The 13,704-nt window shown below is 34.0% G+C and overlaps 2 protein-coding genes across 3 annotated transcripts; one reads left to right on the forward strand and one right to left on the reverse strand.

Moving 5' to 3' along the window:
* LOC18595959 lies at positions 5,582–6,970 on the forward strand. 2 transcript variants are annotated; one of them, XM_007024144.2, is made up of 4 exons: positions 5,582–5,827; positions 5,930–6,070; positions 6,155–6,298; positions 6,631–6,970. In XM_007024144.2, the coding sequence occupies exons 1-4, from the start codon at positions 5,663–5,665 to the stop codon at positions 6,646–6,648; spliced, it is 468 nt and encodes a 155-aa protein (XP_007024206.1). In that variant the 5' UTR covers positions 5,582–5,662; the 3' UTR covers positions 6,649–6,970. The 2 variants fall into 2 exon arrangements, with proteins under 2 accessions (XP_007024206.1, XP_017978165.1); XM_018122676.1 differs by lacking the exon at positions 6,631–6,970 and having other exon boundaries at positions 6,155–6,483.
* On the reverse strand, positions 6,764–8,771 carry LOC18595960 (protein NRT1/ PTR FAMILY 1.2). The gene is made up of 3 exons (XM_018122816.1): positions 8,681–8,771; positions 8,320–8,537; positions 6,764–8,178 (listed from the first exon to the last, which is right to left on the reverse strand). Exons 1-3 carry the CDS (start codon positions 8,769–8,771, stop codon positions 6,781–6,783), a joined length of 1,707 nt encoding a protein of 568 aa, XP_017978305.1. The 3' UTR covers positions 6,764–6,780.

Genomic DNA, 13,704 nt, shown 5'->3' on the forward strand with positions numbered 1-13,704 from the left:
TCAGGCTTGTCATCTTCTCCCCCACTTGGATCAACCATATGATCCTTTTTCATGACTGATTTCGACATCTGGCCTAATATTAATATTTTAAAAATTTAATCTTGTCTCCTTAGTATTTGAAATACCTTATATGCCTCACTTGACTTCTGAATCTCCTTTTATCTCACAAATTCTCCTCCGATAAAAATTATTATTATTTTATTATTATTTTCTCACTTGCGAAATATTTTATCCTAAACTAATCCTTTCGTCTTTTTTCACTTTTAAACATTTTAATTGACCTCAACTTGCATTCGATCAACTTTATTTATCACCATATCAAAGTATGGGGTATTTCAAAAGATCTCTACGAAGGTTGGAAGATGTAACAACAGGGGCCATAGATTCCGAGCTGGAGTCTTGAACCCTTCAAGGTCTTCGAGTAATCCGAGCTAGGCAAGGGTTCCTACGTTGTAGTTTTACCGTTCCCAATCATGCATCCAAAAACTCTTGTTTACTTTCTTATTGTTTTTTAAAATTTAAATTTTATTCTGTTTCAACTTTTAACCTCCATAAATACTTTTAATTATTTAACTTCTTAATGTTAACCTCATTTGATTTTTATTTTCATTGCCATACTTAGATTAGACAGGAATTTGAATTTATGCTGACCAGAACGTAAATGTAAACTATATAAATTTTTTTCATTGGATATGAGATAAAATATAAAGCCCTTGTTCTAATTTGGATTACATGAATGGATAGTATATTGTTAATTTTTTGTGGTTTGATTTGCTATTATAGGATGATATAATAGGAATTGGCAAGTTGGAGACATAGCAACTCTAATCGACAACGTTGGAGGCGCTGCCATGTACTCCACTATTGACCGTTTAAAAGTCACTTTTGATTTTAACATTTCATATTACTCGACGGCTAGGATTAGGTTTTTTTTTTAAGTATTTTATTGTTTAGTACTAATGTACTAATGTGTCAAGCATTGAAATTTAAGTCCGATCTTGTGCAATCACGTGGAATTTAAATCTAATATCACGTGGTCTTAAATTTTGAAAATAAAACTTAAATAAATCTTAATTAAAATTAACAAAAATGAAAGTTGAGATAAGATAAAGTTATTTAGAGAAATGGAATACTTTATTATTTTTATGATGTGTGTTATAAGGGATTTAATTTGAAAAGATAATATTCAAATTAAATCCAAATTCTAATCTAACATAGTAAATTTACATCTAAATTTAGATATATATTAGCAAATCCAAGATTTCAAGTCAAATTAGATACTCTTAAGGTGTGTGGACATTTTACTCCTATGCCATAGGCTGAGCCTTTTGATTGGTTTGTTGGCTTGTCTAGCTTGCTGGTTTGTTTGAGCCATTTGGCCTACTTGTTGAGTCTGAGTTGGTATGAACTCTTGGGTTGTGACGTTCTCTCTCACTCAATTCGACAACGTCTTCATTGTCTCGTGGCCTCGTGAAAAAGCTCCACCTTATCTTGGAACTGCTATAAGTCCTTCGCTAACTCCCAACTTGTCTCATTCTCTAGCAGTCCTTTCCATTTCATTAAATATTGGTGCCTCAGTCTATAATTCTTTTGCCTTAGCACTTCATGGGCCAACACTTGCTCCACTTCTTGCTCATATGTTGCCTATATTCTTACTGGCACTTTATGGCTTACACTTCTACTAGGATTGTGTGCATCTGCATGGTAAGGCTTCAACATATTGACGTGGAAAACTGGATGTATCTTGGTGGAGCTTTTCCACTAGGCAACGAGGACGTTGTTAAATTAAGTGGGAGAGAATGTCATAGCTCAAGAGTTCAGACTAGCCCAGGCCAAACAAGTAGGACAAATAGTCCAAATAAATCAACAAGCCAAACAAGCCAACAAATCAATCAAAAGGCCTAGCTCGAGTCATAGGGGTAGAAATGCCCACACACCCCTAAGAGTGTCTAATTTGACTCAAATTCTTAGATTTGGTAATGTATATCTAAATTTAATTGTAAATTTACTAGATTAGATTAAGATTTAGATTTAATTTTAATATTATCTTTTCAAATTAAATTTTTTTTAAAGCGAATTTATTTGCCTCATAACCGATATGCCATTGTAAGTCTGAAACATCATGGTAAGAGACTTCTTGTGACATTAATGAAAATGGTTAAAGCATAAAAAAATAGTACAATGATTAGAAGACTTAGGTAGATTACCCAAGATCAAAACACTTATCACCACTCATTGACAAAAATTAAACAGATTACCTAAGATCAAAACACTTATCACCACTCATTGACAAAAATTAAACAGATTACCCAAGATCAAAACACTTATCACCACTCATTGACAAAAATTAAACATACTTTCCTAGTATCTTAACCGTTTAACAACCTACATACAAAAACAACACAAAACCCATTAACAAAACACTTGGGCAAGTCATACTGGTTGCGCCTAATCATGACTATGCAACCCACATACATAGCTCACAATGATCATCAGAAAAGTGCACTGCCTCACAAGCCTTAACCAACAGAGATCAATTATTGAAGCCCATCCCAAAATAGCCTAACATCAATAGTTGAAGCCATGACCTTCTTCAGCATGTGCTCTTTGCCATAGTTTGACTCTTGCATTGACATGAACTCCTTCACACCACAACATCCTTTTTTCTTCCAACTTAAAAAAAGCACCTTATTAAATCCTTTATTATTATCTCTCTATCTTATCTTATTTTATCCCTATCTTGTAACCTAATCTTATCTAACAAAAGAGCCATTAATCTATTCTAACATAGATAAAAGAAATAACAAAGCATTCCATTTCTCGAAATAGTTTTCTTTATTCTTCATTTCTTTATCTTTTGCTTTTGTTAGTTTTAAGGCTTACTTAAACTCTATTTTCAGAGTTTAAGGTCACACGAGGTTGAGTTTAAATTCCAACATGTAATAGTTGGTATCAAAGTAGACTCGGATCTTCATTGATGTGAGTTTTCATGAGAGATATAAGGGTCGAGGTAGACCTGAACTAAAGTAAAAGTCCTTTTCCTCTATGAGTAAAGAGTCAGTGCAATAAGGGCATTGTACAATTGAATGGGGTAGAATGTCACAAATAAGAGATGAAGCGGGTCTTGAGAATATAATTATGAGCCTTCCACTAGACATGTTTTTTTCGTTGGAAACATGAACCTATGACATTAAAGTCAAATTACTTTTTAGATTTTATGATTATAATAGAAAATTTAAAATCTTGGTAATGTTAACCCAGATTTGAGGATAATTGGGTACACATAACTATCTTTTATCCATCCCTTGTTCAAAACCTTTTTTCACCAAGCACGCTTATCCAAAAACTATCTTTTCTCTTAGCACATTTTGCTGTCCATGTCGTGCATAGGTTATTTGTAGAAAGTCAAACAATGCTGGTAGGATATTGATCTCGTTATCAAATCGACACTTTTTAATACACCCTATGATGTCTGAATCTAGCCATTAGATTCGAAGTAGTTAAAGGTTTTGAGGAATAGAGTCTTAATTCAAGTCTAATATCTCTTTCCTATCCAATATCTAATTTGAATTACATTGAGTTCACAATTGCCCAAACTCTCGATATGCTATTTGAATTAGATAGAGTTCGAGTTTGCCTAAACTTTTGCAGCTCCATTAATTCCCACGTTTGTGCATGCAATCCCCCAACGTAATTAAAGGTTTACCATGAGCAGCTCTGCTTCTCGGTGGGACAACAACACATCAGTACAAGGTTGAGCACATGAGATAAGAGACTTAGAGCCTGTTTGACCTAATTTTTTTTAGCTTAAAAGCTATTAAAAGCTTTTATGAAAAATAATAGTTTTTAAAATTAAGTTAAACCTATTTGGTAAGTTGTTTGACAAAATAAATTATATAAATTCTAATTTTAGTTAAAATTATCATAACGGATATTGATGCTATTTTTAATTACCTAATAAACCAAAACGGAACGAGTCTATTTCAAGTTTATATGCGTATTCAAATGTTAAAAGTCAAAGAAATCAATAAAGAAACGGAACGACTCTTAAACTTGTATATTAATAATAGTATTAGATTTTTTGATGAAGAAGAGAGAAAACTTTTAAATAGTACTTGAATGTAGATTTTCTTTTCTCTTAATATTTGTAAGAACAAAAAAACTTAGATTTTGCTATTCTGTTTCTAAGTCTTTTAATTTTTTTTCTAATAATCTTTGTAAAGAGAGATAAATGAGAGGGACATCGTGATTTTGCATTGGAGACAGGTGATTTGCAGATAGAGAGAGAGAGAAGAGAAGGAGATTGATTGAGGAGCATTTTTTGAAAAGTAGTGTGTTTTTTAAAAAAAGAAAAGAAAGCTTTTTTTTTTTTGAAACTTTTTTTTAAGAGTTTTTTCAAAAATCTTGTTTGGTCTGATTTCTATTTTTAAGAGATAGATAAAAAAGCCAAACCAAACAAACACTTAATCTTTCATGATTTTGCCTACCAACTATTTTCCTTAACGCCCTTGATTGCCTTTTAATTAAAAACACAATTTCATCTCCGTCCCGGTTTTTCTCGTTAAAAAAGGAATCATTCGTTGGCTACACAGAAAACCAAAAAGTTGCTTCACAAATAGCCAACTACCTCGATGATGAACCACCCCTACACCCACTATCCACCCATAAACGAATAAAGGCTTCAACCGAAGGTGGAATTCAACTCAGACAACATTCCACCAGCTAACGATGGAGCAGCGCAGCTGTGTGGACAAGAAATAAAGATATGGTCACAAATTTCTTCCTCATCTCTGGACCAACAACACACTATTCATTTTTTACTTTTAATCCTATTTTTTTTTTCTTGTTTTTGTAACGATAGTTCAATTTCAAAATGTTCAAGAATTTTTTTTTCAATTTACTTTATTTTTGCCTATGAGTCACCTAAGCTTAGTAACATTTAATTGATAGGATTTTCACAGATGGAGTTGAATCTGTGATAATAATACTTTCCCGTTGGTTTAAACTTTTTTTGCTAAATGAAAACCGTCAGTTGCAATTGAATTGTTATTTTCTCTCCAGCCAATTACAACAAAGTAGGAAAAAGAAGTTTGAGGCGACAAGGAAACTGATTAGATTGAAAATGATCCTAAAAATCTGAACTTTCCTCCAATGACGTCCTGTAGACTAATGTCTCAAGATAAAATGCCATTGGCATTTGTTTATATATATAGGGGCACCTCAATTTCCAAATTATAAGAGTTAATAAATTATTTAATAAAAAAATATTTAATTTGATCGTTCAATTTCTTTTTAAATAAATCATACTTTGATTATCATTATTTATGAAAATGAATATTTTGATAATTTGAAGTAACTTTTCAAATTAATTAATTTTGATTAAGTGGATAATGCGTGATAAATGAATTAATATGAACATGTCATGTCATGTTATTAAGGTAGTAAAAAAATCAAGTTAAATAATTTTTAATGATTAAGCGACTAAAATAATAATTTTTTATAAATTTTGGTGGTTAAAATGTAATTATTTAAAATTAAATGACTTAAAGTATATGAGACCCTGCCGCTACCAATACGGTGAAGGGAAAAAAAAAACAAAAGTCTCCCCTTTGCAAAACGGCCAAAGAGAAACAGAGCAAGAAACTGACAGAGGTCCTAAGATATGCAAGAAGATAACAGCCTGGAGAAATCCCTAGCATGGCTGCAAGATGTTGTCCAAGGGGCCATAGGTCAGGAGTTGGAGACCCGAGCCCTTGACGGACTACGCATCACCCATGCTCAGAAGGGATTTATACGATGTAATTTCGTCGTATCAAATCGTGCATCAGTATAAAATCTGGATCAACTATTTGCCTTTTTCTTTGGTTATTAAATTATGAGACTATGTAACCTTTTTTTCTTTAATGTTTACTTTTTTATCTATGCATAGGGTGTTGATGGGAATTGGCATGTTGGAGCTATAGCAACGTTGATGGATGTGGTCGGAGCTGTTGCTGTATACTCTGTTGCCCATCGCGTCATAACCTCCGTTGATTTCAGCATTTCATATTATTCAACAGCCAAGATTCATGTCAGTGTTTTCTTGTTCAAATTTTGTTACCGCAAGTTCTTTTCTAGTCTTATCAATTGAAGCTGTTGATTGGTTTGACGGTAGGAGCAAGTGGAGGTAGATGCCAAGGTTATGGCAAACAAGGGAAGGCTTACACAAGTGATGGTGGAGGTTAGAAGGAAAGGAAATGGAGAGCTAATTGCTTCGGGAAAACAGTGGATGGCTTCAAATAACCTCAGGGTATCTCAAGTCAGTAAGCTTTGAGAACTAAAGATTAATTAAGATGCTTTTACTTATCATCTCTTAATATCTAATGAAGATTCTAAGATGTATTGATTTTCTTTTTCCCAGTTAAAGAGATTGAATGAGTTTGGTTAGTTTGTTTTCTATTTGGTTAAATTGAAGAATTATGAAAGGAGTCATGCATTAAATCCCACACTGTTAATCAATCAACCTGTAATTTTGAACAAGTGTGAATTCATTGATTTAACCCGTAACTTTTCCTCTACAAAAAAAATTGAAAGAATGGAATATATTCATTGAAGGGGAGAATTCATGCAATAAAATAAAAGCTTATGCAGGTGGAGCATTCGATCTGACAATCACGGTTCAATAGCCAGCCAAAACATATGTAAATCAGGCTGGCACGATCCAAAACTGAGATAAGTCCTTTCTCTCCTCCAGGCTTTTAAATTCCTTTCATCTGTCAAACCTGAGGTCTCTCTGGTTTGTTACTCCTCCTCTGATTCATATCCTTCATCAATAACTTCTGCCGTAGATCCATAAGACCTGCTACAGATGATGTAATACAACAGATTGACAAGACTCAACCCTGCAAGAAGCCAGTAATAATTGTCGAAGCGAGCCTCATTGAGATTGTCAGCAACCCAACTCGGTTTTCCACCTCTTGAAGTAGTCTTGTTGACAATGTTAAACAGAGCACTACTCAGTATGTGTGCGAATGCCAGTGCCAGAAAGAACAGGGAATTACCAATACTTGACATGGTCTTAGGGAACTCGCGATGATAAAACTCGAAATACCCAAGTGTACTAAAAGCCTCAGCTACTCCCATCACGATATGCTGTGGGAGTAGCCATATTACTGACATATTTACCACTGCAATAGGATTTTTCAAGAGCCCCTCCTGGATTGCTTTTCTTCGTCTCGCACTCTCAACAATTGCTGTAAGTCCCAAGGCTATGACGGACAGGAATAACCCAATTCCCATTCTCAATTGAACACTGATGTATACTTGTTCACCCTTTATCTTTGACGCCAATGGAATTATGACACGCTCATAGAGAACAACCCAAACCACTACAGTGCAATAAACAAACACGGTTACAGAGGCTGCCGGTATCTCGAAACCTCCCAAAACGTGTCTGTTTACGGAACTGGCTTGGAGTACCGGAAAAGAGTGTTGGCTTCCAGCAATCGCCATAACGATCCCCGTAGACCATATTGGTATTACCTTCAAAAGTGCTTTAAGCTCTTCGACTTTCCACACCGTGGAGACTCTCCAGGGGTCCAAGGCCAATCCATCAGAGCCTATCTCCTGTTCAGCATTTCTAATTATGCACGCTTTGTTCAAAAACTTCAATTTCTCACTTGGCACGGTAATCTCTGAATCCTTTCCGTGATGGTAACCTGAATCTTTTGATGGAAATGGGAGGTTTCTATTCTTATAAGCAACCACAAGAACTTGTGCAAAACCCGTGAAGAGGCTTGTGCTTGCTTTGCGCTTAACATAGAGCGGAGAAGCAATGTAAAACGCCACAGTCGCCAGGAACATTAGAATTGCGCAAACTCCATATCCCACCATCCACCCATACATTTGTAGAATGTAAATGACACTCGTCAAGCCAAGGGAACCACCGAGGGATGCTGCAGCATAATACCAGCTGAAGTAGCTCTCCAGGATCTTTTCATTTTTGTTGCTCAACTGATCCACACCAAATGGCATGGAACATGGCCTAATGCCGCCAGCTCCAATTGATTTGAAAAACAAGGCAGCAACCAGGATAGCCACCTGGCCTGCTGTTGCAGATTTGCAGCTTTGAGCTAAGTGGTCACAAGGAGGAGGCGTTGCCTGTGGTATAACAGTTGTTAACCATAGAATTGCCACACCCTGTAACATTGAAAGTTAGGTATGAAAATCCGAATTAAAGATTCTATTAACAAGACAAAAGAATCATAACATGATCACAACTATCCTTATTATCATTAAGAATCAGAACTAGAAATGATGCTGCAAAAAAGAAGAGTTTACCAGGAAACTGGAAATTGAGCCCAAGCCAATGGTAACGAATCGGCCCATAAAAGAATCAGCGAAGAAAGCACCCAAAATAGGTGCGAAATTGCTAAAAGCTTGCCAATGGTTGATAAGATTGTGCACTGCGGCAATGGTCAAGTGATAGTTACTCTTCAAGTACAACGTCATGCTTGGCACCAGCGCGTAGCTTGGCACCTTCTCAAGCGCCTCATTTGCTGTAGTTGAAACAATCAAATTCAGCGTTCAAAACAATTATAAACGTAAAAGACCATTAATATTGGTCTGGAGCATGTAAAAGTATCCAAAATCATAACGCAAAAAGCATTCAAGAATATGTATATGCATTTGCTGCATTTACCTATGATGAATGGCAAGGCAATGAAGCCGCCTTTTCGCCTTTTAGAATAATCTTGACGGATCCCTTTCTCCATAATTTTTTCTGAAGCCATTAATCCCCTTGTCAATGATGTGGCTTAATTCAGACTTCAGAGTTATTTGAGAATTTGAGGAGAACAAAAGCAGAAGAGATATTTATACTTAATTTCTCTTCTGAAGTCAATTACCAGAATTGGGTATTCATCCTTCTGCCAACGTTTAAAAAACTGAAATATGTTATTCAGGAACCAAAGGAAACACTATTCTGGTATTTTCATTTCTTTCTGTTTGTAATATCTAGCTTTCCGCTCTGTTTATTAGTAGAATTTTGGTATTTTATTTTATTTACTTTAATTACTCATCATCAAATTGTACACCTGAGAAAACTGAAGATATTGTTATTGCCTTTGATTGAAAACTGTCTTTACACAGTGGCATTAAAGAATTTTTTGGTTTTTGGTTTCGGTTTCATACCAGTGGAATAATAAATTGATTTTTAGTTGTAAAACGGAAATTAGTTCTCTCCTATTTGTATCACTACAGACTTAAAGCATCCATTCTTATCTTCTATATTAGTCTTCCTCTCTCACAAAACCATATTTTCTTTCTTTCTTTTTATACATTTACAGATTTTACTTTCTATATTTCACATTTTTTAACCTTTTTTAATATTTTTTGTATTAAAAATTAGTAAAAACATCAATGTGATACAAATATTCAAAATTTAATATAAATACCATTTACATTAAAGGGTTTTCTTTTTTAAAAATATCTCTACTAAATAAAAAGCGAACATATAATATGAGATGAAAAAGTATGCACAGTATTAATAAAATTCTTGACTCGGTTTTGGTGTTGCAAGCTAAGTGACATCAACTCAACTGATGAAATTATAAAAAAATGGTAAAATACTTTTACTCTCTTAAGTTTTAGTTATAATTTCATGTGGGTCTATTAATATTCGAAATAGACAATTCGTCTTAGAAGAATATATTTCGCTAGACATAGAAAACCTGCTATTAGTCCTACTATCAGTCTTTGTTTCTTTGTTAATTTTTAAGATAATTTTGCCTTTCCTTTAGAGTTCTTGTTGAGACTAAAACTCCCTCAAACCAAAAGCTAAAAATCCAGATTTCTTACTAAAATGCTTTAGATTTCTTGTTGATTTTTGGCACTCCACAAAAGAAGAAAGGGTAAAATACCCCCACTCCTAAATTTTAGGCATAATTCCACGCGGGTTCATTAGTAATAGAAATGGACAGTTCACCCCAAAAGTCTAAATGCCTTTAATGGGAAGTGTGAAATGTTGAATTTACCTTTGTGTAAATAAATCTTAATCACGTGCTAATGTTTGCTAATCACTATACTCCTTTTCTCTCCTTTGGTTCTCTCATTAACCGTTACATCATTGATTGATTAAGGTTTTTTTTACCCTTTTACTTTGATTAGAAGCTTCACCCTACAACAAAATAACTCAAAATCAAACCTTGGTATCGAACCCTTTAAACCTTGACCTAAATTGAGAGAGTGAAAGGTTCATCAATCGTTAAACATTGGTGTGTTTTATTGCTTTGTCTAGGGTTAGGGTTTTGTGGTTTATGGACATTTTTTTTTATATGGTCCTTATGTACAGGAGCAAGTTTTGTCATTTAGGGTTGTTTTTTTGTAGTTATGGTCTTCATGTGCAAGAATGGTTTTGTGGTTTAGGGTTCTTTGTCTGTTGTTGATGTGGTGAGGGTTTGAGAATGGGTTTGGATTAAAGGTTGGGTTGAACCTAAACCTAGAACTTTAAAGCCTTAAATTGGGGAATTAGGGTTAGGGTTTTAGAAATTAGGGTTTTGGGGTTAGTTGTTTGGGTTTGGGTTCCCCTAATTTCCAAAACCCTAACCTTAATTCCTTAAATTAAGGGTTTTTTATTTTATAATTGGGGGAGGGGGGATTCGAATCCTGCTCTTTTAAGTAGAGGAATTATGCACTAGCCAATGAGTCAAATGCTCGGGTGTAATTCCTTAATTTAAGGGTTTAGGGTTTAGGTTTAGGTGGTGAAGTACTTTCTGCTACTGTTGGTATTAATAATGAATAAAGTATTGGTAAGGAAAGTAGTGAATCAGTTGATGGAGAAGATGTATCCAGTGAAGCTATAGACTGGATGCGTGAGATAGAAAGTGAGGAATCTCTAAGCATCCAAGATAGTGATGCACTGAGTGTTGAGGTTGAAGAATATGTAGAGAATGATGTTTTTCTTATATTGGTACTAATGTAGAGGAAGGAAACCGAGATAGTGATGAATCTGATAAAGAGGGTCGAGCAATAGATAGGTCTTTAAAGGCATACCTTATGCTCTTAATGAGAATGGGAATATTGTATTGGTAGAGAACATGTTGTTTACAAGTGTGCAACACTCTAGGGAGGTTTTGGCTTATCATATGATTTAGGAAGGAATAGAGTTGTATAGAGCAAAAAATGAGAAAACTAAGTTCAAGGCTTTCTATAAAAGAAATGGTTGTGAATGGATGGTTCAAGCAAATGTATGTTTAGATAAGAAGACCTTTAAGATTAGGAAGGTAGGGAATGAACACTCTTGCATTAGGATCAATAACAATAATCCTGCTGCTACAAGTGCTTGGATTGCTAACAAGCCTACTAACAAGCTTATTTCTCAGTTGCAGTCTAACCTAAATACGTCATACAGTTTGATGCAGCATGAATTATAGGAGAGCTATGGAGTGAGTGTTCATTCTAAGAAGCTGTATAGGGCAAATAAAAGGACTCGAGAAGAGTCTAAAGGGACTCATGGTAGGTCTTATTCTTACATGCACTTGTATGCTCGAATAGTAAGGGATACAAATCTTGGGAACATAGCCATCGTGAAGTTAGAGAGGCCTAAGTTGAGCAGGTACCCAACTTTCAAAAGGTTTTTCCTATCCTTTGATGCTTTAAGGAAAAGCTTCAACAAAGGGTGTAGGCCTTTCATTGGGGTTAATGGCTGTTGATAATTCTATTTTATAGAATTATTTTATTCCAATTTTGTTATTAAATATTAGCTAAGTCCTTAATTTTCAATTATAATTTATTTATTTTTAGTTATTTTTATAATTAGTTTATTTTTAAGTGAGTTATTTTAATTTTATATTATTCTTTTTAATTTGGTTGTTATTTATTAGTTTTTATATTTTTGTAGGAACTAAAAGAAATTGGGCTTAATTTTGGAAAGTGAGATGTTGAAAGACTCGAAAGTCTACTTGCATATGCTTCAATATTTTGGTCAAAACTCATTCTACAGAACTCCAAATGATGCAATTCTTAGACCATTGAAAAGTTAAGAGACAGAGCTACAACTTTCATGAAGATCACTTTACCCAATTCTACATTGAAGATAGAAAAAATCATGTTAGAAAATAGATGGGTGTATTGTGCCGGGAATGGAAATTTGCAAAGACTGACAATTGATTTTTTGGGCCTCTCATTACACTTTTAAGCCCAATTAAACCATAGGTCAACTTAGGAACTTTAGGTTAAGTTTATTAGTATAAATAGGATATGTTTAACAACATTAGGGTCGAAAACTTTTGGGAGATTCAAGAAGTTAGAAGTTGAGGTTGAAATTTGGAGATCAAGGTGGCAAATGTTGTTTTGTTTCCTTCCTTGGCTTTTATTGTTCTTGTTACTTTCAATGGTTGAATTATATACAATGTTATTTGCTTTTTTGTAGTTATGAGTAGCTAATTTTCTTTTTCTAGGATTGCAATTGAACTTACATGTAATCTAGATTTTTAATCTTTTTCTTACTTATCTTCAATGGGAATTGAATTGTTTATTCCAATTTGTTCTTAATGCTTTTAATTGCTTGGCCACCAATTAAATTGATTTAGGAACCTAAACAAACTTGGGAAAGGGAGTTTAGTGTAGACTAAAATTGGGAAAACATATGATCATATTAATTGATTTACGTATAGGATAGGAATATACCTATAGGTCATATGTAGCTAGATTAGAGCATGAACTTAATGAGACTATTTTAATTCCAATTCACATAGGGATATAGTGTTTTGGTTAAAATAGATATTTTTATAAGATGACTCGAGAGACCCTTATAAATAATTTAAGACTCTAGGTTAGCAATTCAACTCATTGAAATAAGTTAAGGAAGAGAGGTAAGATTTAGATGAAGTGTAACGGATATTGTAATTCTAGGCTTGTTTGATTTGATATTTTCTCAAGTTATTATTATTTTGATTTTTCTTGTTAGTTTAAAGTTTAGTTAATTAGTTTTAGTTAATCAATTAATTTTGAGTGTTTGGATAAGTTTAATTTATTCTAATTTTAGTACTTAGTAAAATTTTAGATCAATTCCCTGTGGGATCGATGCTTTGCTTGCTTATATACTATATATTCGATACGTATTCTTATGTAGTAGAATTTTAACTGACAAGTTTTTGACCTTATCGGGCCATATGGAGGGGTCTTGCTATATGCTATTGCCAATGATGGGAATTGTGGTCTGTTTCTTGTTATTGTTGTTATGGTGGAGTTAGAGGATAGTGACTCATAGTCTTGGTTTCTGAATTTGGTTAATACTATTAATGGGGACTTCAACAAACAATTGGCATTGATGAGTGATGGGCAAAAGGTAAATCCTAAACACCTACTGTTTTACATTCAATTAGTTAATTTCAATTTCTTATTAACTGTTACTTATTCTTATATGGCAGGGCCTAGATGATATAATTACAGAGATAAAGCCCTATGCCACTTAAAGAAGGTGTGTTAGGCACCTTTATAGCAATTTTAGGCAAAGGTTTTAGAGGTTGGACATGAAAGTGAATGTGAGACCTCAACCCCTATAGGCTCATAACTACGCAGAGATGCAATAACACAAGCCAAGGGTAGTTTCGTTATTTTCTTTAAAAAGCTCCCAGAAGAAGGTTTTATGATATTTTAAGGTCTAAATAGGCATAAGACTGAATAAATAATGTGTAATGATGAAAACAAGAAGAAAACTAGAAG

The sequence above is a fragment of the Theobroma cacao genome, chromosome 6 (genome assembly GCF_000208745.1).
Source record: "Theobroma cacao cultivar B97-61/B2 chromosome 6, Criollo_cocoa_genome_V2, whole genome shotgun sequence".
Taxonomy (NCBI): Eukaryota; Viridiplantae; Streptophyta; class Magnoliopsida; order Malvales; family Malvaceae; genus Theobroma; species Theobroma cacao.